This window comes from Ambystoma mexicanum, chromosome 11, assembly GCF_040938575.1.
Source record: "Ambystoma mexicanum isolate Mex_15411 chromosome 11, UKY_AmexF1_1, whole genome shotgun sequence".
NCBI lineage: Eukaryota > Metazoa > Chordata > Amphibia > Caudata > Ambystomatidae > Ambystoma > Ambystoma mexicanum.
Window position 1 is genome coordinate 1,455,254,212 of NC_090934.1, and position 26,784 is coordinate 1,455,280,995.

Sequence of the window (26,784 nt, forward strand, 5' to 3'; positions counted from 1 at the left end):
ATCTCCAACAGAACGGCTTTGCAGACCAGAGCAAAGCCAAAAACATGGATCCGCATTGGTCCACAGACTGCCTCCAAAAGCGAGCAACGCTAATGGAGAGAAGATATAGAGAAGCCTACAAGGAGGTGCTGCAGGAGGGTTAGGCCACAACGGAGCACACGCAGGTTGGAGATTACCAATACTCCAGGAGGGGGGTGAAAGAAGCATGAAACAAACCAGGCACAGTTGAGCCCAGAACCCACATGGTGCTAACGATTTGAATACCCCAGAAGAAAAAGAAAAAGGGTACGAGAGAAGTGACAGCCAGCTGGGATAAACCAGCCCGAAGCACATTCTGTGTTGAGAAGACTGATACCCCAGGAGGGGTTGGCAGAGGCAATAACTAAAACCAGGCAGAAGAATCCCAGAGCCCACACAGGTCTAACAACCAGAATACCCCAGGAGGGGCTAAGAGAAAAGAGAAACCAAGGAGGCCTGAGCAGACCTACAGCCCACACCAGGCTGAGAAAACTAATAACCCATGAGGGGTGAAAAAAATGACAAACACAGCAGGGCTGATCAGGCCCATGGAGATTGGACATTCCGCGAGGGGCCGATAGAAGAGATAAGCCAAGCAGGGCAGAGAAGGCCCACAGCATACATGAGGCTAAGACTGTGAACAACATAGAAGGGACAAAGGGGTGGGTGGGACTTTGTTTGGTTTGTTATGAATACTGACCTACCCAAATCAAGAGAGAGCATCCCAGGAGAAGGAATGAGTGGGATACTGTACGGACTAACCGACGAGGACAGTGTAATAACTAAAGCTGAGGGACATTTATTTTGCTGATTGGGGTTTAGACCGAAGCCAAGAGCTGGAAGAGACTGAGAAGTCTTTGGTGGGGGTTGTTGGGGATATTTATCATTTTAATGCTTCATCCCCTAACCTAGTGAGACCCTTCAACCCCAGCATTTTTAGACTGCTGGACCTTTTTCTTTAATCCTGAATGAGTGTAACCTTTTTCCACTCATTCATTCTTAGGATGACTAGCCCTGCTAGTGCACAATAGGGTCACCCACGTACTAACTTGGGGCGTTCTTCTATTGTTCACCATTTCTAGCGTGGTGGTCCTTTGTTAGCCCTTCTACCATTCTGGGAGGGGGAGGTCTGTTTGTGTATTTTGCCTTTGGCCTGAGCCCTTGGGTGTCCCCGCCTAGGCTCCAGTGTGTCTGGGCAGGCAGGAAGTGGGTGAGGAGGTTTCAAACCCCCTTTCCTTTTTCTGCTAGAGTGCCTGAATAGAACCAGCTCCCACTAGGGATGAGGCTCCTGGAGTGAAAAGCAAATCGACCACTGAAAGATGAAGTAACATAAGAAGACAACGACCAGAGACGCCTGCAGACCCTTTACAACTCTGTGAACTGACCACTGCTGTTTTCTATGATGCGACAGAGGGACTCCGAAGTGGACGACTCCTCCTCCTTCAGTGGTGGGAACAACCGGTTCTAAGACTAACTTTAATTTGAGCCATCTCCGAGGTCCTGCAAGTTTCCAGAGCTGCGGAACCCCAATACCAGGAGACCTGCTGCCCATTTTTAGTGAATTGTCGTGGAAAGGCCAAATTCATCCAAGTCTTTGAGCCCTCAAGGATACTCCAGCCACACAATCCAACTCCCCTAAACAGAGTGCAGGAACTGAAAAAGATTATCCGGGTGAATCCTGCCCTTCGTTGGTGCTGCAGTAAAGTCACCACAACCGCAGAGTGACCAGGGAAGTTGATGAAAGCCGTGTCAAGCATCCTCTCTCGAGACTGCTGCTGAGAGATCCTGTCCATTGTCCTGCATTTGATCATCAGACCAAGGAATCTGGAGGTCGGGTCACGAGCGGCAACATCGCGGAGCATTCAGCCACAAACACTTTCTTCCAACCAAAGGTACTGTGGGGGGGGGGGGGGGAAGGGGATTGCTTGCATTATTCCAGGAAGTCGCTCCAGAGCATTGGAATGTCTGTAGATCTGTCCAGGGCAAACTCCTCTGATCGAACCTGCTGCATGTCTCTTTAGCGAGTCCTTTAAAAGAGTCTCCAATGTTGGTAAAGCCATCTTGCATTTTTTAGCCTAGAGACTAGAAAGTATCCACAGGAACCTTTGACTTCTACTGCTATTCAAGAATTTAAGCCTCTCCGAAATGCCTTTTTAGCTAGGGTTGCATTTTGGACTTTGTCCAAAACGCTGTGCAAAAAAACTGCCTCTAGAACATTAAGCTATGCTACTATAACACTAACACTAACCAACCATTTTCCTTCCTAAAAAGCACTACTGTATTACTTTGTGGGTGCGTGTTATTACCGATAAATACGGCAGACCTGTCACACTCCTGTAACATTTGTAAGCGTTCAGCAACTACCAACTAAGAAGTGGCCTTCTGAAAGTATCTTGTGCGTTGGCTTATTGTGCTAAGCATTTAACAGTGACTCTTTTTTGTAAATGTAATATATATTTAAATATAAATATATGTGTAAGTGTTTCTTTGATGTGTATACTAACTAGGTTCAGTATACTAACCTTCGGCTCACATCTTCCTCTTCAGATGAGCCTGACGGCTCTGCCACTCTAACAAGGTTCCTGAGTAGTACAGACTGATACTAAGAGTTGGGGATCTACAAACCACTGGGATAGCTTACTAAAGTCTTACCTCCAAGTGGGACTTGGACGGGGGGTGGGGGGATGGGAGTCCCCTAAGAGGGGTCAGAAAACCAGCCACCACTGAATTGCCAAAGGGGGAATAACCCTATGTTTCGCTGAATTTCTTTCTTTCTTTCTTTCTTTCTTTCTTTCTTTCTGGATGTCCTCATAGGAATGGGGCCTAGAGTAGGTTTTCTTTATTAAAACATCTTGTTCGAACATGTCATCTTGTCTGTTTCCTATGTCTGACGTGTCACGTTAACCTCTGCCTTGTATGTTAAAGGGTTGGAAGAAATCTTCCTCAAAGAAGGATCTGCAGTAGGAGATGCTAGAGGTATAGAAAGATACTGAGTCCTTTTCCATTTCACATGAATCCCAATGGGATAGGGTTGGATTTATGGACACGGTTAGGAAGATATTTACACAGACCTTTGAGTGGAAGTGCCATTATCTAAGCTAATGGTGAAACAGTAATTGCAGCCAAAAGGGAAGCCAAATCTCTCTAGGGTGGTAGCAATAAATGGCAGAGCAGTCATGGCTAAATAAAATGAGGATGGAATGTTAGTAATGACCTGCGTCGTGTGAGAAACCTGAGGGTGTTCGAAGTAGATCCCGGGAACCCCTTATTCATGTGACCACGAAAGGACTGACCCTCTCTTATCCCAACCCTAAAGACAAACGAGCAAGGAAAGATCACCTGGGTTGGGGAAACCTGGGGTTATGCTCAGGAGAATGCCCAAAGGGAGACGCAGTATGTTACTGAGGGAGGAGAAGAGGAGGGTGAGATCCCTGAGACCTTTATGAGCTGTGCCACATCTGCCTCCTTCCTCCCATTAAATATGTCCTACACAAACCGAACAACCCCACCGTACATAATCAATCCTCTAAGGTCCCAAACCCGATTGCACCCAAAACGCATAACTCCCAGAATTCTTTTTTCACTGGTCTCCATTCAAATACTTGCCATCCTTCTTCTCGCCTCTCTGGTTATTATTTTCCGCACTCCCAACCTGATCAGATAAAACACTACGATGCCCACAATCCCCTTTGTTCATTTCACGATGCCAGTTTACCCCACAACCCCTACCAATCCCGTCCTTCATTTCCCAAATGCTCACAAACCCTCCTTAGCCGCAGAGGGAAAACCGGCACCACGTGGGTGCTAACTCAAGAGACTCTGGTTGATTTCCCCCATCAGAGCAAAACTACGGGTACCAGAAGGCTGAAGGAGACTCGCATAAAGAGGTCAAAGTGGTCATACCGAAAGTCTAGTAAAATCCCTGTACAATCGAAGACTTTGATCTACACCAGTGTGAAAGCGAGGGAAGTGAATTCCCGCAAATCCAAGTGAATGTGAAGTTGGCAAGAGTAAGCCCGACCAAGGGATGCTGACGAGAGGGGCAAAGTCTAAAAGTCCAGAGAAACAGTGTGTTGACAGAGGGAAACCCGGCCAAGGGATGTCCTCTATGAACTGTTTGAAAAGACATTGAGCAACTAAGGGAAGTGAAACCTGCTAAAGAGAAGTGTAGGGTCCGAGCCAGACCGAGGGCGATCCAATCCCCGGGTGAAGCCCCACCCAAATATTGGCAGTCAATAGGGGTCCGAGCCTGACCAAGGGAGATCCATGGGTGAAGCTATCACCCTAAAGTTCATTGAGAAAAGAACGGTCATATAATGTGTGAAATGCGATGTGTAAGAAGGGTCAGCGCCCAGAAGAGGAGACCCAGAGGCGAACCCATCACCCAGCGAACATTGGAACCAAACTTTCATTTGTTAAAGAAACTTTTTGTTAGTTGAAGACCTCGGGTCCTCGAAGGCAAGAGACTTTCAAGGAAATGAGACTTGGCCATCGACGGTCCTGAGAGCTGCCATTAGAACTGTCGTCTCGTGCTGGAGAAGCCCGAGACTGTACTGTACTGTGCTCTGCGATCCCACCTTACCCCGTGCTCAAAACAATGGGAAGGGAGACCCAGGCTACAACATCATGACATATTTTTTGAGAACACTTCTTTCTTCTCTTGAGAACTATCCCACATGCTTTTTTTTGTTATAAAATTTTGCAAAAGGTTTCTTAGTATATAGGCCCTTTTATTTGACACAACGCCACTAGAACTGCCTTATGTTTCATTTGATGGTGGATGCTTGCTCCCATCTTAGATTTAGTTCTAGAATAGGCGTTTGTCTAACCTGCATACAGCATTCATTGTTCAATAAACACCCTTGAACATTGATCACTTGTGTCTTGCGTGTTGCCACCATGAGTTCCTCAAAGTGACTGTGCTACTCAAAAATAACACCCCCATCCCCCTTAGTTTAGCCTGACTGCTCATGCTTGCGGTCATCGAGAGAGAGGCTGGTTGAACCAACCGTGTTGCCCAGGCTGGCTTCTCCCGGTCCTTCCCCAGGTAGAGGCTTGGGAGAATTTTTCACAAAGTCAAGATTATACATTCTCTTAATGAAAAAGGTTGTATGTTTATTACGCTATTCTTGTCCAGGATCATAGCTCAAAGGGGAGAAAGAGTTCATGATTCAATGAGTGCGTTCATTTCTTACAGATATATAAAATATATATATTTTCAGACAGAAGATCTTGTCCATCAGATTTTATGCAGGAAAACTGTCTGAGCCCACTCACCAGACATGCATTCAAACCTGGGGGGGGGCAGAGGAGGAGGAAGGTGGTGGTGGTGGTGGTGGTGGTGGGGGGGGGGGGGGGCAGTTAGTGGCTGTCCAATGGGGACAGACAGCCTCCCAGCACACACTGGTTCCAGGCACGCTCACTGCAGGACAGAGTCCAGGGGATCTTTGGTTGCCTCCCCACTCCCTGTCTTTTCAGGCTCGGATTCTCGGCCAGCTTTCAAAGGGAAGCCCGCCAAAGGCAAGACCCATGAAGACCTCTCCCATCCAGTGAGGTAGAAGTAGGCCCAAGAAGGACCATAGCAAAACACGAGGTGATGGCTGGAAGGTTTAGAATAAATCTTACAGAATAAAAGTCATCAAGAATAGGGCTTAGAATAGTACAGACATCGTTTTAGGCAAAGGGTGAACCTAGTGTCATTTACCGCAGCTGTGATGGCAGGCTGCGACAAAAGTCCACAAGAAGTTGTGCGAAAAGGTACACTGCCACCACAGCCTGTCGGATGAACTTGGATGGATCTGTAACTAAAAGTTACTGGGAAAATGAGAAAAGGGATACAATGTTTCCCCTCAACACTCCACATAAGGTGGGGTGTGCCGATCTCGCAAAATAAAGTACAGATGAGATGGGTCAAAAGTGTCCCCCTGCCATAATAGCGTGTGTTAACAAAGGTAAAATAAAAAGGGAAGTCCAAGGAGCTTCCCAGCAACACTGCACCGAAAGTGCTGTGGGCTGCAATAATAATTTGTATATGCCAGAAAACATGGAGGGAGGCATAACTCCATTTAAAAAAAGTATCAAAAAGAGATACAAAGGGTTCCCAATGTCAGAGTAAAAGAATGAGTGATTGTTGAAAAAGGGTTTCCCCTCACTCAGGAGAATCCGTCCAAAAATCCAATAACAGCAAAAATGCTAGGAGACTCGCACAATGGTGAGAATTACACTCAAAAAAGGAAATTCTACCTAACATGGGTATACCCGAATAAGCACCTAAATTGAACCCACTGGCTGTGTACTTAATGCGCACCTGAATTCAAAGCTGAGGCTAACTTTAGAGTGAAGTAAGATTCAACACAGTGGTAAGAATCGAATGGTAGTAAGAAAGTAGTGGCTGGGTTTCACAAGCACAGCACTGGCCGTGCTCCCAATTCCTAACACCTTAACAGCTGTTGCAGTAGACGGCTTTGTAGGGTGAAACGGTCCAAACGGGCACTGGGAAGGTGCCCTAAGTATGCCATTTGCCAATCTGGAATCCTTAATTCTACACAAAATATTTGTCACTGCCCACACCTGTACTTCTTGGTTTAGGTTGTTGTATGGTCAGGATGGGGTCAGATATTTGCCAGCCCTGGCATTTAACTGATATTGGACTTTAGGCAGATGGCACATACCCGCCATTTCAGCCCTCTGCCAGTTCATGGTCTTCATTGAAAGCTCTCATAAATTCCAATGTTATACATATGCTACACGGGTACAGTGTTGATCTCGGACACGGAATGTTGAATTCCGCACGTACGAATCCTGCAGTAGGGCTTTGCCTCTCATCCTTTCAAAGTTCAAAACATCCAGCACCCTTCACAACTGGGTAATTGGAGCACTTGCTATTACAGTAGTCTGGCATGAAGCACTCTGTAAGAACACACTATCATAACTGTGAAACCTTCTTTTACCTGTACAGCAAAGGCTGATGAGAGATGTACATGCTGAAACAGGACATGAGAATTTGTTGTTAAACCTTTATATTGGACACATACACGTACAAATCAAGTTTCTACATGCAGTGCCTTGAAAGCTCACCATGATCTTGCACACGACAACCATTATTATTATGGGGATACTAGCAGAGTGAGGCGTTGGCAATGTTTGCAATAGGTATGGCCATATGCACCAGTTTACAGAAAGCACAGGTACATTGTTTTTGTTACCCGTCAACATGGGGAGGGGGTTTAGGAGGGGGCGTGCATTTAGCTTTGGTCTAGTACGTAAACTAAGGAACTCAACCTGCACGTCTAGTAAGATTTTTTGATGCCTGCATCAGTCGAAGCTCCCTTTGCTCCTTTCAGTTTTGGCACGAGTGTCTTGCCACACAACACAAATTCTGTAGTTTGTGCTCTCCCTGCGGGTGCTGTACACATATTGCTTCTCACATGTTCCTTTGACTTTCATTACAGCATTTGCACACCTGAAAACAGGCTACCTCTTCATGTACAATCTGGTTCAGTTCCTCGGATACTCGTGGATCTTTGTGAACATGACTGTGCGACTCTTCATATTAGGAAAAGGCAAGTATCAGAATTATTTTAAACATTTGTTTTGTTTATTGATGTCGACAAGTCATGCATTTGGTTTTCAGAAGCCTACGCAAAGGTGTTGGGGATTTCTACTAAAGTACACCTAACGGAGGACTATATAAGACTCTCCTTTTAGTGTGTATGGCTCCAACTCTTCGTATAGACCTTAACTACCCAAAAGGTTTGGTAGCTGTGACTGAGCAGCCAGGCTTATCTTGGGAGAGAGAAGATCTGTAGTAGAGTACAAAGACCTTGGAGCACACAGTCAAGAAGACACTTACACTCTTGTAGTTATATGTAAATCTAATTATTACTGATTAAACCTACTAGGCAGTGTTAAGTTCACTTTTCATTTAACGTAAGAGAAACCTTTATACATGTGCATTAAGGCTTTTGCAGCTGTAACTCAATTCAGTGGTAAACCTTAAATTGGAATGCAGGCAAGTGAAAGAGTTTCTTGAGGTTGGCAAAAGTATTCATCCACCAGCAATCATGAACTGATAATACAGGTAAGTAAACAGGTAAGTAAAATGGCTTGCAATTTTAGAATAGCTAGAAGCAATTCAAGGTGAGTAAAGCACTTGGCAAATAATACTTTTAAATCACTGGTTCAAAGAAGAATGAATTAATGAATGAAGACCAACACAGAGCAGGTAAAACGTGCATTACATTTCACAGAGGCCTTTGGCTTTAGCAGTCCATCCCTATCTAGGATTGAGAGTCTGAGTGGGGGCATGAACAAGTAAGGCACAGGTTGTAGAAAGTAAAGAATTCCAGAGGAAAACTTGTAGCCAGTAAGTACTAGGTCTTTGGGGAAAAAGGGCCCAGAGCTTTAGTGAAGACTCCCTGTAGCCGCATGTGCGTGAAGCCTGAGTGAATGTGTATGGGCAAACTCCCAAATGTACGAATTAGCACTCCAGCAATAAATGAGCAGCAGAGCAACACTTGGTAAGTTCTACCAAGAGTCTCAAAGTACCTTTAGCATGAAGAAGTTGCAGCACAAAGTTTCCATGATGCAGCAGCAGACCTGGTAACCGGATTCTTGGTCCGGCAGACTGAAGAAGGGACACTGGATGGATATTTGCGCAGCAGTTGAGTGGAAAGGCTATTCGCAAAGGATTCTTTGTGTTTCTGTGGTTTTGGCACCCTTTTCCAAGCACCAGTGAAGAACCGTTACAGCCAGTCGCTTCGGCTTGCACTCTCGCCCCAGGCTTCGGGTGAGGGGACTTCAAAGAGTGGAGTCTAGCCTCTCAAGGTCCGGAAGGAGTCCACCAAGGTTTCGGGAGGATTCACTCTTCTGCAGGTGATGCACTGTACACTGGCCAGAAGTACCAGGGTTTTGGCTGTTTACAGCCTGTGAATATCACTGCTTGTTTTGGGATGGCTTGAAATGCAGGTCGTCTTCAGACTGTTTGTCCCACCAGTCTAAGGTAGGAAGTCGTCTGTATCGGAGCTTCGTCATCACTTGGAAAAGAGGGCTGGAGCAGCAGCAGTGCCTCAGATGGCTCTGGCGGTCAATGTCCTTCGATTCGGAATGGATCTTCAAGTGGTCAACTCTGGCTTCAGCATCAAAACCCCGGACTTTTATGCTGAAATCCAGCCATTCAGCATGCATGCTGTCAGTCAAACTTAGGGTGGGTGCTTCAGGACAGGCAACCTCCCAGTTAGAGTGGGATCAATGTCAGGCACACTGGAGTACAAGACCTGTGGAGTTTCAGATTCCTCCCAGCTTCTTGTCACCCCAGATACATTGGCACCTTCGGGTGGGCTTCACAAAAGGACCCGGCGAAAACAAGACACACAAGCTCTCCCCCCATCCAGCATGGCAGAAGGACCAAGAAAGAACCAACTATCGTGAGTTGGCAAAAAAAGAAGGCTGGGACCATTTTGGATCAATGGTGTCCCATGTGAGCCTTACTGCATCTGCGAATGCAGCCTGCATTGCAAGTTTCACAAAATTGGTAAAGTGCCCACTGGCACCAGCCCGTTGGATGGAATGGTAAACTGTACCGAAAAAGTTACAGGATAAGGGGTAAAAGGGACACAGTGTCCCCTTAGCACTCCACGTAAGGTGGGCTGGGCTTACAAAAAGAGTCTAGGTAGGATAGAAAAATACCCTCTTATCCTTGGGAACAGTAGTTCTCTCAAGGAATACAAATAAAACGAAAGAGGGAAGCTCAAGGAACTTCCAGTAACACTGCACATAAGGTGCTTTGTGCTACAATAGGAAGTTACAGATGTCATAGAACGAAATGGAGGAAAGTGACTTCATCAAAATGAACCCAAAAAGGGTTACCCAGAGTACAGAAATAAGAATGGGGGAGTGGGGAAAAAGATTCCTACTCGCTCATGAGTCAGAACAACACAATAGTCCAGCAAAAAGTGCTGGGGGACTCACCAGGTGAAGACCGTATACACAAGATGAAATTTCTACCCAACACAAGGGATATTGTGTTTGGTCTTGGATTTATTCATGTGACCCGTCGGAATACAAGCATTCTGTCATTGAATGGAACTCAAATGTGCTATCCGACTTCACGCTTACTTGCCTTCTGGCATTCCAGGGTGTTGAGGCCCGTACACTCCCTCAGACTGTTAGGGAGATTTATCGTTTTTATGCTTCAACCCCTATCCTAGTGAGACAAAGTGGAGCCTTTTTCCACTCATTCATTCTTGGGGGCTCGGTCTTTGGAACTCTGTTCTCTGTATCTTATCTGTCCTATGGAGTTTATTTTTCTCCATACCTCTTTAGGTCATCTGTATTTTACTTTTGCAGCACACAGCTCCTCATGGGCAGTTTTGCTGGGACACTTTGGGTCCTCCTTAGAGATTATTTTCCTTATCCTAGAGTAACTAAAGTTCTTAGTCCTTAGTATCTCTCCTAAAACTTGAAATTCTAATGGATTGTGTCCTCCCATATATTCCTAATCTTTTGATATATTCATATCAAGCTTTAACTGCTTCAGAGCTTTTTTCCAGCAGGGACGCTGCGCGTCAGTGCCGGTTGACTCTATGTCCCTCGAGGGCCTCTGTCTCAATGTCAACGTCATCACTGGTATATAGCGCGTGCAGAGAACGTTGGCTTCAGTTGGTTCTTTCCACACGGGAGCTATCACTTCGGAAGATCGGCATGCTTTGGTTCCTTAATGAATCTATGGTTATTTTGAAAAAATATGGCATCTTCTATGACCAAATTGGGGTTTAAGAAAGGCCACAACTGCAGGCGAATGTCCCTTATGGACCTCCTTCGGGTGTCTCCTTTCCAATCACAAGACATCAGTGTGAATCCTGCCTTTTCGTTGATGGTGAAAGCCCTGGAAGAACGTAGACTGAATAAAGCGATCTTCGGATGAGTCAAGGGGCAACTTTCCTCATCAGGGGGAAGGGGAGCTAAAAGGTGATCGCTATCTAGGAGTGGGTCTCACCACTTGTCGACTTAACGACAATCAAAGAAAAGGCATCACAGGTCGCCGTCTTAGTCATAGAGTTCCTCCCCTGAACGGGTTACTTGCCCGGCCAAATCTGCCTCACCAGCTCAATGGGAGAGTTTCAGACTGAAAATGCTTCAGGTCTTCGAGAATGCGGGCTCGACCCCCTCGAAGAAGAGTAAGAGTCCTGCCCATGTTGAGGGGAAACCAGACAAAGAAATGGCAAAGGACAAAACCTCCAGTTGTCAAGGAGGAAACACCCCGAGAACCTTCGGAGGTTCCATGTAGTTTCCATGTAGTTGAGAAGAAACTCCTTCGAAAGGAAAATATTCGACATCAACGCCAAAAGAGTCGACATCTTTGTTGGAAAAAATCTTCGACACCACAGTTGTTGGAGCCCTCAAGGTCAACGGCGCCAATTACTTCGACGCGGTCATCGATGCATGTGACAAAATCGTCGAAGGGGGTTGAAAAAACGAAAGACTTTTTTTCCTCCCACTACCAAGAAAATTATTTATTTAGTCACTTTCTTCAATTTTACATGAGCCCTCATCTGATGATTCACGACCCTTTGGATTGCAACATGGGACACAGTGTTCCAGAGGCTCTGATACGAGAGGAGTCCAGGATAAAAGATCTATATGAGACTCTGCAAACTGCAAGTGGGATAGATAATTCTTCCGAAATTGACTTTGGAAGACACAATCCCTCAGACCAATGCTGAAGGGTGATACAGACAATTAATGTTAAGAGTTATTGAATATCTAGGATGGAGTAGACCTGCACCACATTTTGAGCCGGATGATCTTAGATTTGTTTTAGAAAAGGGACCCCAGGAGGACCCTATTCTTCCCATCCATGTAGTATAACAAAGGCGGGTCAGTGCCAACCGAGAGACCTCAGCATTAATTCCAGTGGTAAATAAATTGACAAGCAAATACAGAACTTCAAGCAGTGACCCCTTTTCCCTAAGCAAACATCCTCCTCCAGAAAGTCTAGTGGTACAGGTCGCCACATCAAAATAGACTGCATGCCTAACGATTCCTCCCGACAGATGACAAATGCTATGATGCAATGGCAAAGAAGGTCTTCTTTGTTGGAAGTATGGCCCTTAAGTCAGCAAATGCCACGGGTTTACACCTACACTATGGGAATGCATCTTGATTGTTAGTTTGTTTTGTGCATTTATATAGCGCTACCAACCCTCAGGCATCTGAACGCTGCTCATTACCCACGGTGTGTGGTGCTCATTTATCGACCTCAGAAGAATGAAAGGCTGAGTTTGGCCCTGCCGGGATTCGAACCTGCGTAGGCAGGCTCTATCTACTCGCTGTGCTATCGGACCGGGTGGTGACTGAACATATCCATGAAGGGGAAGAAAGATTTAAAAAAAATATATTGTTAAGGATAGGAAGTACACCAGGTGCGAGTCCCTTCAGACTGGTCTCGACTCTGCAGACAGTATTAGCAGAGCTATGACAGTTAGCACTGTAATGTGCAGATTTGACTGGTTAAGAAAGTGTTTGCTCCAGATGTGCAATCAAGACTTCTCAACTTGCCCTTTGATGGCACACATTTATTTGGCAGCAGGGCTGACAAGAGCCTGGAAAAGCTGCAGACCTCCAAGGTGGCAGCCAAATCCCTGTGTGCTGAAATTAGACAACTGCAAATTCGCCCCAGTGGAACAGCTTGGAGGGGCAGGTCCTTTCACTTTTATTCCTCAGCTGGAAGAGGGAGAGGACTATAGAGTGAAACGGGTCAAAGATTTCCCTTTGGTGGACGGGGGAGAGGTGCGAAGACCGCCCAGACTCAAGCTGCTTTACCCTCAGCCACTGCATCAGCCACCTCAAAACCTCTCTGAGGCCTTAGTCCACAAAACACCAGTGGGAAGCAGACTCTGACAGCATCTCCAAGAACGGCTGGTATTACTTCAGATGTATGGGCATTGGAAACAGTAGACCAGGGTTGATCCACCGGCGAATAACTCTTTCAATAGTCCAGATCTGCTCTTTGTGCAGGAAATGTTGACCCTGCTAGAGAAAGGTGCTAGAACCTCTAGTGAAGAGGAACAAGGGTTGGTACTCCCCTTACTTCCAAATCCCCCAGAAGGACAGAGGATTGCGACCCATCTTGGACTTGAGAGAGACTTGAACATTTTCATCAGGAAGGACAAGTTCAAGATAGTTATCCTCTCTCCGATCCTTCAGGCCCTCCAACTTCAGGACTAGATGGTATCATTGTATCTTCAGGATGCTTACTTTCATGTTCCAATCCATCACAAGCAAAGAAGGAACCCGAGCTTCACTGTTGGCGATTCTCATTATCAATTTTGAGTTCTGCCTTTTAGGCTGACCTCCGCCCAATGGTTTTCACCAAGTTGCTGGCTGTTGTGGTATTGAGTTTCGGGCGAGGGGGGATTCACATCTACACCTACCTGGATGAATGGCTAATCGGGGCCCGTTCTCCTGAACAGGTCCTGGACCATCTCATCTTCAACTGTCACTCCCGCCACAGAATGGGCTTCTTCCTCCAATTTCAAAAAGTCCCACATGATACCATCTCAAAGGCTCCAATTCATTGGAGCAGTCCTGGATGCATCATTGGGGAAAAACCTTGCCACCCAAGGTGAGGGCTTAAGACATTCTGCAGATGGTCACCAAATTCCAGAGTGCCCAGCATCTTCTGGCCTTCGGCTTATTGAGTTTGCTCGGCCTCATGGCATCCTGTATTTTCCTGGTGCCAGTGACTTGCCAGAGAATGACATCTCGCCAATGTGTTCTCAGGACTCGATGGCCACAATTCTCAGGCAGGATGTCAGACCTTCAGGTTCCGAGCAGAGTCGTACAGGAACTTTGTGGTGGGTCTGCGAGGACAACATTCTGAAGGGAGAGCCCTTTTGGCAACCATGGTCAGAGATAACGGTAGTGCCGGACGCTTCACTCACGGGGTGGGGAGCACATGTCAACGATATGACAATCCACGGTCATTGGTCTCCATCAGAGTCCAAACTACACAGACTAGCGCTGAAGGCCTTTCTGCCCTCTGTATGGGGAAAGAACGTCCTGATAATGACGGACAATACAGTGGCCATGTACTACCTCAACAAGAGAGGCGGTGTAGGGACGCTACCACTGTGCAGAGAGGCAATGCAGCTCTGGTTCTGAGCAATCCAAGAAGGAATCTCCCCATCAACAATTCACCTAGCCGGAGAGATCCCGGCGGCTGATGCTCTGAGCAGGCAGATCAGTCTCCCGCGAGTGGGAACTAGCTCAGGAAGTCTTTCAGGAGATCTTCACCCTTTGAGGAACCCCTCAAGTGGATCTGTTGCAACCAGTGTCAATCAGAAGTGCGAGCTCTACTGCTCCAGGGAATCTTCCCTTAAGAGGATCTCTAGAGGATGCGTAGGTAATGGACTTGGTGTTTCCACTCCTGTACTCCATTTCTTCGAGTCCCCGTCATTTCTCAAGTGATCAGGAGGTTGAGAAAGTTCAGGAAATCCATGATCCTAATTGCTCCGGATTGGGCCAGGACGTGGGAGGATGGTCTGGTTCTCCATCCAGAGGTCAAGACACTCAACCTTCAAGCATGGTTTCTGCGAGGTTGAGATATAAGGGTTGGGAACTCCCGGACAACTTAATTGAGATTTTGCTTTTGGCCAAAAGGCCAAAAACGAAATCCTTGTACCACTGCTTTGCAGCTGGTGCAGGAATAAGAATGTGGTCCCTTTTACGTGCAGCACACTTATGGTTTTATCTTTCTTATTATTACCCCTGCTAATCTGGGGCTCAGGGTTAACATAATTAACAGGTATCTGGCAGCGCTATCTATTTTTAAGTGCTTCTCTGAAGAGGTATTTTTCGTCAGAATAGCACTAGTTCTACAATTTCTGAAGGGATTGACAAATGCGTTCCCGCTGATTCCCTTTCAAGTCCCGGTTTGGGATCTCAACCTGGTTTTGAAATTGTTCACGTGTGCTCCTTTCAAACCTATTAATTCCTGTCCTTTAAGATTGCTAATACCCAAAACCATTATTTTGGTTGCTCTTACACCAGCCGTAGGGTGAGTGAAATTCACGCCTTGTCTTGCAAGACTCCTTAAACTATTTAAGGATAGGTTACACCCACAATTTTTACCAACAATTGTGTCTGATTTTCATTTAACCCAAAATATTATACATGTCTTTTTATCATCCACCTCATTCTGGAAAGGAAGCGGAGAGATGACACATGCTTGACCCAAGGCGTGCACTTAACTTTTATATATCCAGGATGTCCATGTTAAGACAGGATGATCAACTTTTCGTTGGTTACACAGGCCATACATTGGGTTTGATGGCTACAAAACAAACGTTATCTGGGTGGATCATTTTAGGAATTTCTGAAGGCTACAGGTCAGCAGGAAAGGATTCCCCTGAGGGTCTCGGGGCTCATTCGACCAGGGGCATGGCTACTTCCTCTGCTTTACAGAGAGGATTCACAATTCAGGATATTTGTACAGTGGCCACATGGTCCTCCGCTCACACATTAACAAAGCATTACTGTCTGGAATCTACCTTGGGTGGGAAGGTGGATTTGGGAAGGCAGGCAGTGTTTCATTCGGTACACACAAGCCAATAAGGAACTCCTACATTCTTACTCCCTCCTTCAAAAATGCAACACTGCCTTGGGAGTTTAGACGAGGAATATGTTGGAGGACACAATCCATTTGAAGAACAAGTTACTTACCCGTGATAACGTTATTTCGATTGGATGTCCTCCTAGGCACATCGAGTCGACAGGCATCAATGCGCAGCGCCCTTTGCTGGAAACATTTTCCGAAGCAGCTAATGTATATATAAAAAGATGAGTAATACGTGGGAGGAACATCCAATCGACAGAATGTTACCACAGGTAAGTAACTTGTTCTTCTGAGAGATTGGCCCACACCACCTTATGTGGAGTGCCAAAGGGATACCTAGTATCTCCCTTCTCCTGTGACTTTTAAGTCCGAGGCAGTGGACGTGGTGTTCTACCAACTGTTGTGTGATTTTTCTATACCGCAGGCTCTGTCCATAGCGCCTGTAGTGCACAGTAGGGGCACCCAGGTACTAACTTGGGGGCATCCTTCTTTATTTCACCATTTCTAGCGTGGTTGCTCTTTGTTAGCCCTTCTACCATTCTGGGAGAGGGAGGTCTGTGTGTTTTGCCTTTGGTGGGAATCCTTGGGTGTCCCCGCCTAGGCTGAAGTTTGTCTAGGCAGACTGGAAGCGGGCGAGTTTTCCTTCCCCGCTGTCCTTTGTCTGCCAGACTGCCTGAATAGAGCCAGCTCCCACTAGGGGTCTGGCTGTCCTGATTGGACAGCCATATGCTCCTCTTCTGTAAATTGCTGAGAGAGATTGCAGAGGAGTGAGTGCTGGAACTGGTATAAAAGGGGAGGTTCCTGGAGTGAAAATGAAGTCAACTAATGGGAGCTGAAGTAACCAAAGAAGACGACGACCAAAGACCCTTTGCAACACTGAATCGACCACTGCTGTCCTGGCCAGATTATTATTTTTTCTTTTATGCAACAGTGGAACTTCGAAGAGGACAACTCCTTCCCCTTGACTGGTGGGAACAACCATCTCCCAAGGTGTAAATGCAAATAAATAAATATGGTTCTGTGACTTTCCAAAGCTGCAGAACCCCCCAATACCAGGAGATCTGCTGGCCATTTTGAGTGCATCGTCGTGGAAAGGCCGAATTCATCCAAGTCTTAGCTGAGCCCCCAAGGACGCTCCAGATACACAATCAATTCATCCAAGTCCCCTCAACATAGTTCAGGACTGCAGGAACCAAAGAAGATTGACTGGGTGAATTGTGTCCTTTATTGTTGCTGCAGAAAAGGCGCCAAAACCGCAGTGACAACAGCGAAGTTAATGAAAGCTGTGCCAGAGGTCCTCCCTCAAGACTCTGCGTAGAGATCCCGTCCATTGTCCTGCCTTTCGTCATCAGACCGGAGGTAGAGTGCAGAGCCGCAAAATCGCACAGCATCCAGCTACAAACACTTTCTTCTAACAAAAGATATTGTGGGGGAAAAGGTAGTTTTTACTTTATTCCAGAAAGTCGTCCAGAGCGTTGGAGTGCACGCAGCGGTATCCAGGGAAACTCCTTACCTCCGACCCAAGCTGCTGCCTGTGTCTCTTTAGCAAGTCCTTTAATAGGGTCTCCAACGTAGGTTAAGCCTACTTGCATTATTTTTTATCTTAAAGGCTACAAAGTATCCACAGGAACTTTTCACTTCTGCTGTTATTCAAGACTTTAAGCCTTTCCAAACTGCCTTTTAGTAGGGTTGCATTTTGGACTAAGACTTACAGTGTGAAGAAACTGTCTCTAGAACCTTAAGATATGCTAGTAGAACACTAACCAACTATTTTTCTTCCTAATATCACTATTTTATGTCTTTGTTAACTATCAAGTTAGCAAAGACATAAGATGGTGATTTTTAGGAAGGAACCTAGTTGGTAAGTGTTACTGTACTACTTTGTGTGTGCGCGTGATTACCGATAATCCGGTAGACCTGTCAAAATCCTGTAACAATTGTAAGCGTTGAGGAATTACCAATTAAGAAATTGGTTTGTTGTGCTTAGTATTTAACAGTGACTCTTGTGTAAGTATAATCTATATTTGATGAATGTGCAAGTGTTCTTTGTGCATTATTAACTGGGTTCTGTGTACTGACCTACAGCTCACATCTTCCTCTTAAGATAACCCTGACTGCTCTGTCACTCGTTCAAGGTTCCTGAGTAGTACAGACTGATACTAAGAATTGGGGTGCGGGGTGGAGATCTACAAACTATTGGGATAGCTTACTAAGGTCATACCTCCAAGTGGGACTTCAGAAAAACTCCCTTAACACTGGGTTTACAGCTGGTAGGATATGTGTAGGTTTAATTACATTGACTCCTGGTTGTGTTTGTATTTGAAATAATCCATCCTCAAGGCTACTATACTGTTAAGTACTAAATCATGCCCACCGTGGAAAACTATAAGGCAGAAGCTCTTGTACCTCTTACTGTTGAAAACTGAAATAATTGTGTAAAGATAAATGTATTAAGACTAAAGGTAAAAAAGACTCAATCCAAATGTGTTGGACTACAAATAGTCTTTGAGTAGGCCCATAACCCCTACTCCCAGGATTGACCTGGAAGATAATGATGGTCAGAATGTAACCCTTTGCCCTCATCTTCCAGAAAGGGAGGTAGATGACGATGTGGATGACAATCTGATTGTTAACCTACCTCCCAATCCTCTAATCTCACCCCTTCTTATGCCGAACATGTTGGCTGAGCTGGTTCTACAAATAGAGAAAATGAAACTACAGTTTGAATTCAAGAAACCGGAGATGAGAGACAAATAAATGATAAAGGACTTGCAACTCAGGGAAAGAGAGAGGCAGTATGTGCTTGACATGAAGAGGTTGTCCCTTTATTCCACTCATTTTTCAGTGTCCTCTTTGCCCGACACCTCCAGGGGGAGGAAGCCTCATCTCCCCAAAGATCTGGTGAGTTTGTATGATGCTAAAACTGATGATCTTGATTGGCTCTGTACATTTGAATTTACATGTAAAGTGCAAGGTATATGTGAAACTGAGTTTGTGCCACGGGTAATCTCTAGGCTCACCCAGAATGGCTGTGATGGAGTTGAATGATGTTGATAGACAAGATTACCAGTTGGTAAAAACTGTTGTCATAGCCGGGTTTGGGAAGATCCTTTCCCAATACTTAAGGTTTAGGCACCACAAGAAGAGAGATGGTAACGTGTGGGCCATTTGAATGTGTGAAAGCCTGAAACCCCTATATGGGTGGATTAAGGGCTACAAGGTGAGCTCTTACGAAGGCATGATATGTCTCTTCATGCTGGAAAGTATTTTTGATGCCTGTTTCCCCAGAGCTGAGACGGCACCCTGCTGACTCTAAGGAACTGGACCCCTAGAAGCTAGCAGTGGTTGCTGACTTGTGAGTGGCCAACAGTGCTACTCGCAAGGATTCGGGGGCCGTCTCCCGCACATGACAGGACTGTCGGAAGAGGTGGGATGACCTCAAGGCTAAGGTCCACGCAGCCATAGCCAAGCACAGGAGGGCGTGCACAGCCACTGGTGGTGGCACCGTGGAACCCCTAAAATTCATGCCATGAGAGGAGTGCCTCAGCAGCATCCTCCATATCGAACGGATCAAGGGCATTGGAGGTGCAGAGGTGGTAGCGTGGACCCAAGGAGATGCCAGTAAGTACATGCCCCCCTCCCCCTCCCATGCATCCACAAGCAGAGCACAGAGTAAGGGGCATGACAAGTGGCCTGACCCATGGCATGTCACACAGTGCACACCCGTCGATGGCAGTGACCCCTATGAGAAACCAGGTGTCTCACCCACTAATCCCCGGGGATCTGTCATCCCGGTGGTCAGGAAACAGCCATTGCTTTTGGATCCAGTTCCTGGGGGTAGACCAGTGTGGGAGGATCACCTGGATGAGGGGTCTTCGGGGAGTGGGACACTGGATGGTGTGACGTGGTATCTCCTTCCCTGTAACACAATTCACGCCATCCTACCAGGTAGGATACTTAGGAACTCACTCTCCAGGCACCTCCACCCCTCAAAACACTAACACTTTCTCACAGACGGCTTGCTATAAGAGAAAACGGACTAACAAAAGAATCCAAAGCTGTGTATTGCTACCCAGCAAGCCCAGATGCACTCAAATAGGGAAAATGATATCCCTCTATTTCTATTTGAATTCATTAAACGTTTGGCGCCAAAAAAGGTGTACATTTTACGATGTACAAACACCGTGTAAATTTCGCTTATTTACAACAGAAAGGGTCATTTAGAACATTTGGCGGTATTATTAAGAATAAAATATAAGCATAGATGTCAAACCAATAGAACAATCGGCACGAAAACACTAGAGCTGACTTATGGATTTTAATCTTCTGAGTCCAACAAGTCGTACATTAGTAAGCAAACAGTAGTACAATCAGTGTTCCCTATTTACACATGGAAAGGGCACTTGTAGGTGTTCCATATAACAAAGGTGAGAACAACAAGCGTTGACAAAAAAACGCTTGTATGGAGCAACACAATTGTGAATCTGTACAATAGTTACAGTGCAAACAAACTCTAGATGCATGGATTTGATCATTCAACAGTTCGTAAATGAAGTCTCGTATTCAGGTGTAACCAGAATAGGACCGATGCGTTTCGGTTCAAGGAACCATCTTCAGGGGATAGACTTCATTTTTCATTTTCATAAAAATTAGATTCTAGCACAGTCTCTTTGGGGTAGGAAAGAAAGAAGATATTTTAATAGAACTCTCTGGTTTAGATGAAGCCAATTAACATAGTGAGACGAATCAAAGACACTAACCTTGCTGATACAAGGGCCAGGAAACAAAAAAGTAATCCAGTCAAGAAGCAACGGATAGCCAAAAAACCACAGTATGCTGGGGTATCTATGGAGGTAAGGACAAAAGCCAAGCTATTTAGACCACCAAAAACGGGCAATCAGTCCATAGTGGAGAGATAGAGAGATTAGAATATAAGTACAGACGGCAAATAATGCCAGACTACGAAAAGCAATTAGGCATTAGCCCATGAGAACAAATACAAGTAAACCGCATGTGGAAGAGGAATTGGAGGCTTTAGAACACTGCACAAGTGCAGAAACACATACAGGTAAGGATTAGCTGTACACTTAAGTCCAAGGCGTATGAAAAAAGCGGGTACAATAATGTAGTACTAAAGTCTCAACCAAGCGAGCAAAGTGGACCAAGTTATTACAAAGTGTGACTGGTTTCAGGGAAACGACAATGCATACCTTCCAATGCGAACACGCAATGATCATCTCGCCGCTGCTGTGCGAGCAAAGTGACTGAGCTTCCCAAACTAAAGCATCGTCTTGGTAACGCCGCACATGCGCGCGAGTGCACCAAAGCGACGTCCATCTTGGTTTGGGCACAAACGAGTGCAGCGTTGTCAAGGCGAAACAACAGTAAACAAGAGTAACAAACTGAAAGAGACGGGGCGGTCTCGAGCAGTCCGGAGACAGGGCTGCACGTATCAGCTGTTGGTTACCAAATGGTCATTAGGAGAGGAGCAATACGTGTCAAACATAAAACCCAGTCAAGGGGTTAAAATAACACGTGTGTGGGGGCAACAACCGTAGTTCAAAGGAACTACGGGGTGCCCCCACGGTGCGGCAAGTGATTAATCATGGCGATCGCTCAGCAGAAGCCAACCCTCATCCACAGAGGTGAGGTGTTCTCACGGGCTAATGCCTAATTGCTTTTCGTAGTCTGGCATTATTTGCCGTCTGTACTTATAGTCTAATCTCTCTATCTCTCCACTATGGACTGATTGCCCGTTTTTGGTGGTCTAAATAGCTTGGCATTTGTCTTTACCTCCATAGATACCCCAGCATACTGTGGTTTTTTGGCTATCCGTTGCTTCTTGACTGGATTACTTTTTTGTTTCCTGGCCCTTGTATCAGCAAGGTTAGTGACTTTGATTTGTCTCACTATGTTAATTGGCTTCATCTAAACCAGAGAGTTCTATTGCAATATCTTCTTTCTTTCCTACCCCACAGAGACTGTGCTAGAATCTAATATTTATGAAAATGAAAAATGAAGTCTATTCCCTGAAGATGGTTCCTTGAACCGAAACGCGTCGGTCCTATTCTGGTTACACCTGAATACGAGACTTCATTTACGAACTGTTGAATGATCAAATCCATGCATCTAGAGTTTGTTTGTACTGTAGCTATTGTACAGATTCACAATTGTGTTGCTCCATACAAGCGGTTTTTTGTCAACGCTTGTTGTTCTCACCTTTGTTATATGGAACACCTACAAGTGCCCTTTCCATGTGTAAATAGGGGACACTGATTGTACTACTGTTTGCTTACTAATTTACGACTTGTTGGACTCAGAAGATTAAAATCCATAAGTCAGCTCTAGTGTTTTCGTGCTGATTGTTCTATTGGTTTGACATCTATGCTTATATTTTATTCTTAATAATACTGCCAAATGTTCTAAATGACCCTTTCTGTTGTAAATAAGAGAAATTTACACGGTGTTTGTACATCGTAGAATTTATGCCTTTTTTGGTGTCAAATGTTTAATGAATTCAAATAGAAATAGAGGGATATCTTTTCCCCTATTTGAGTGCATCTGGGCTTGCTGTGTAGCAATACACAGCTTTGGATTCTTTTGCTTTCTTCTGTCCCAAGTGGCCTTGTGACGACCGCCCGATTGCACCATAAGACTGATTGTAATACTGAACACTACCCTTTGTTGATACATTTTTATTTATAATCCTACTACTTTCAGACCTTTACTTAACCTGTCTCTGCACTCCTATACTCCTCTTTCAGAAAACGGACTAACGCCTGAGCTGCATACCTGACATGTCCCACAGAGTCAGGCAGTAAATGACAGACACACCCCTCTTAAAGGCAGAGCACACTCTGAGGAAGGCAAAGCACGTGAGGTAGCAGCAGCTCCAAGATGGCAGTTTAACATGAGGAGAAAGACGGTAAAAACGGAAGGGGATTGCAAGGAGCGAAGTGCCCTTGACATTTTCGATGAGGAACTGTTTCTTTCAAGAACCCTCGAGTCTGCTATCCAGGAGTGGTGTGCCGCCAATGACCTCTGCCTTAATGCCAATAAGACAGAGATTCTCCTCATCGGCATACCCACTCCCTCCTTTTCTGTCACTCTCTGGCCGGCCTCTCTTGGCCCTCTTCCGGCTCCCAGCTGCGAGGCTAAAAACCTCGAGGTCATCTTCGAATACACACTCTCCTTCTCTCCCCACATCTCGACGTCTCTAAAAAGTCTCACTACCAGCTGCACCTCCTCAGAGGTAATCTTCCCTCCTTCTCCTACCTCCAGAAGCTCACGGTCTCCAGAGCTCTGGTTCTCTCTAGGCTGGACTATTGCAACAGCGTCCTTCTAAATGTGCCTGCTTACACTCTCTGCCCTCTGCAACTCATCCAGAATGGGACTGCCAGACTTGTCCTTGGCCTTGAGCCCAGGGATCGTATCTCTCCAGGACTGAAATCTCTACACTGGCTCCCAGTGGCTGCGAGGATTAAGTTTAAAACTCTCTGCAGTGTCCACCAGGCCTTCTGGGGGCTGGGGTCTCAATACCTTCAACTCTCTCTTCCTAAATATCTTCCTTCTCGAGCTCTTCGCTCATCCGCCTCCAACTCCCTCAAGGTCAGTTGCTTCTCCAAGCAACGAGTTGGTGGTAGATCTCTTTCCTTGGCTGGGGCCATCCTCTGGAACAGCCTCCCTGCCTCCCTAAAACTTGGAGAACCATCTCTGGTTCTGGAAGCACCTCAAAACTTTCCTCTTTGCTTTTGCTTTCTCACCTCTCCCCTGCTGAACTACTGGTTGAAACTGTACTGGTTACCTGGAAACCCTACGATCTCGGGCCCAGGTCCCCGACCCCCACCAGTTACACATCTGCACTGCCGCCCGTGCAACCCGTGCACTTGGACTGTTTTCTGTATCTCTACAGTCCCCCACCAGCACTTGACACCTGATGTCTGCACTTACCCTTGCACTTGCAACCAGCTGTCCTTACTTCTTGTATTGTTTTATTTATTTTGTTACCCCATGTACTGCACTGTCCCCTCCCATTCCGCACCTTTCCTTTTCCCGCTTCACCTGCACTTGCACGATCTGAATGACACCTGGCCTAGTAGGATCGCTGTTTCTGTCTTCCCTCTGTTCCCCCTCCCTTGCTGCGTCGCGCCTTGAAACACTTGTGTATAGGCGCGTTATAAATGCCATATCGTGTCAAATAGAAAGTGTAAGGTCAAGAAACCAGGCTGAAGAATCCTGGATTGTGTGTCGGAAGTACCCGGGGCCCTCCAGCATTGATAATCAAGGCAGGGAGAATCGCTTGCCGCCGTGGTATTGTCCTTGGTTCCTACAACAAAGCAGCGCGAGTGAAATCAACAAAGCCAGTGAGTTGGGGAGACATAACAAAGCGGTCTGTGTTGAAGCCAAGGTTGCAAGCGGCAACATTGTAAGGTGAGCGCTGAAGCGAACAGTGTATGAAACGCATCTGATAACCAACGTGAGTACAAATTGAACAAAACAGATGAGTGATTGAACTTTGAAACCAAGATATGGTACCCTTGACAGAGTGGTCCAGTACCGCGTGAATGCTTATTCGAAAGTCTCTAAGGTATCCAACTGAGGGTTGAGAAAGGTGAAAGATTGGCAAAGAACTGTACATCGAAGTGGTCCTGCGACGGGTCAAGCAAAATCCTGTGCACAATCGAAAGACTTCAGTGTTGATACTGCCAAGCAAATTGGTCCGAGCCCGAACGAGGGTGATCAATTGAATAAGTTGATGACCACAAAGAGAAAGTTGGTCCCAGCCCGAACAAAGGAGATCAATTGAAAACTTTTGGAATAAAGCAAGTTTGTGTTAAAGTGCATTAAACTGGTCCGAGAACGGCGGAGGGAGACTGATTGAACATTGCATAAAAACGGATCTGAGCTCTTGTGAAGTGAATCGCCTGAGAAATTGAGTACTTGTGGCATTCTGAGAGGAAAAGATGTATTGTTTGTTCGTCGCATCAGGCCCTCTGCAAGAGGAGACTTCACAAAAAGGCCCTGATAGTAATGTTTGAACTGCACCCTCGTGCTAGAGAAGCCAGTAAGTGTGCTAAGCTCAAGTGTACCGCCTTATCTCATGCTGAAAACATGGGGAAAGGAGGCCAAGGGCCTGAGCATCCTGATACATTTATTTCTTTCACACTTCTTTCTTTTATGCAAAATAGTTTCCCACACTATTTGTATTTAGAGGTAAGGATTGGCAATAGGCTTATTAGTATAAGCCCTTTTTATTTTAACAAGACAGCACTAGGACTGCCTTATTTCTATGGTCCTAGCTTGCTCCCATCTGTAGATTTAGGATTGGATAGGCCTTTTTAAAACCTGTTTCATGGGATGGGTTGAATGCATGACCGACGACCTGTGTGGCAAAATGGTGACAACCCATTTTGTCTCCCCAACAGGTACCTTCTCCATTGACAGAGACGAGGCAGGACCCTCACATGCAGCCACCAGGAAAGCCTGCACTCCTGCACAGGCCAGACCCACTGCATGCCAACGCAGGCAGCATGGCAGTGCTTCGGGTCCAACCACGGCTTTGGCAGTAGCTGCCCAGCCAGCACCAGTGCCACCTGCAGAAACTGTTGTGGTGTCCAACAACAGCACAGGTTGTGACAGTGCACACGTTCCACAGGACAGCGCCCCGACATGCACCAGCATGCCCCTGTGCCATACTTGCCGTCACCTGCCACAGTTGGACATTACTGAGGAGCCCGACTCAATGAGGAAGGGGATGTGGCCATGGAGTCTTACAAGCAATATGAGGGGGACACCACACCTGGCTTCGGTCCAGCCACACCCCCAAGCCCACATAGCTGACCACCACTGCCTGAAGCCAACCTGTGGGCAATACGGTCACTCCTGTTCTTTATTGAGCGCAACAGATGGAAATCCACACTATGGCAGGGTAACAACTGACCGAGATGCATGAAATGCGCAACTGCATGCAGGGGTGCACCCGACGCATGGCACGCGCTCTGGGTCATGCCACAGCTGCCATGGTCACACCTAGCCAGAAGGTCTGCAAGTACACTGATGCCACATATGCCTCAGCAGATGCTCTAACAGAGGCTATGCAGTAAAAACTGCAATACATACTCTTACGTCCCGTCCCCTTTACTCCATACTTTATGGGCATCCCTTGCTAGGGACGGAAGATGGAACCTTTTTCACCAGAAAAAAATATTCTTCCCCTATAAATTTAGAGGTGCGCGGGGGCACGGCCCTGGGAGCATGTGCTTGCCTGACTCAGCCCACCGGCGCCACTCCTCAGTCCCCTTTTTCCTCTTCGACGGTAATGGGCCGATTTTACAAGCGCTCCTGGGTTTGGCTTCGGCCATGTAATACCACGCGCTCTTCCCCGGATATTTCTTCTATCTTTTCTTTTCAATCAGGTACTTGGTCCTCTGACGCCATGCTCCTCCCCGGCGCATGTCGACCTCAGCGGGCTTCAGCAGGTGTCCAGCCTGTGAGGGTCTCTTCCCTACATCTGATCCCTACGCTCTTTGCCTCCGCTGCCTTGGCCTCGACCCCGGCTGGGAAGGTTGTACCGCGTGCAACGCACTTAATCCACGCGCACTAAAGAACAGGCTTGCTCGGTGGAGGGAGTTCTTCCAAAGGTCTCCTCTGGAGGACTTAAAGGACTTCGTCAAGCATCGCTCAAGGCCTCCATTTACCATCGCACCCTGTAAGGTTGGCTCCTTCCCAAGGGAGAGCCTGAGCGGGAGGAACCTCTCGGGTTCTCACACCAGCACACGTACTGAGGCTAGTCCAGCTCACGGCCGTGGCGTCTCTGGATTCTTCCGGGGTCAGTGCTGAGGGACTGCAAGGTTCTTTTACTGGGGTTACACCCAGGGGGCAACACCCTAGTACCAGCATTATGTCCGAGGGGATGCCTGTATGCAGCACTACCGGCACTTCTGCCGAGGGCAATACGCCTTCCACGCCTCTGCCTGAGGTGCAGGGTAGGCCTTATGCTCCAACGCCAAGCATCTTGGATGACACTGGGCCCAGTGAGCCGGGCACCACGACTTCGGCATGTGGCACGCAGCTCGACAAAATGGCCACTCGTCCAATGCCACTCCTAGGAATGGAGTGGGTGGAGGAACGAGTCACAAGGTGGGACTGGT

General features: G+C 46.5%; 1 protein-coding gene across 2 annotated transcripts in view; it reads left to right on the top strand.

Annotated features, from left to right (window-relative positions):
* The window catches only part of HACD3 (3-hydroxyacyl-CoA dehydratase 3), a 219,556-nt gene that overhangs the window by 97,113 nt on the left and 95,659 nt on the right, over positions 1-26,784 (top strand). For both annotated transcript variants that reach the window (XM_069625114.1, XM_069625115.1), the window contains exon 6: positions 7,470-7,580. In XM_069625114.1, coding sequence (XP_069481215.1) covers positions 7,470-7,580 — 111 coding nt within the window. The remainder of the gene's footprint in view (positions 1-7,469; positions 7,581-26,784) is intronic.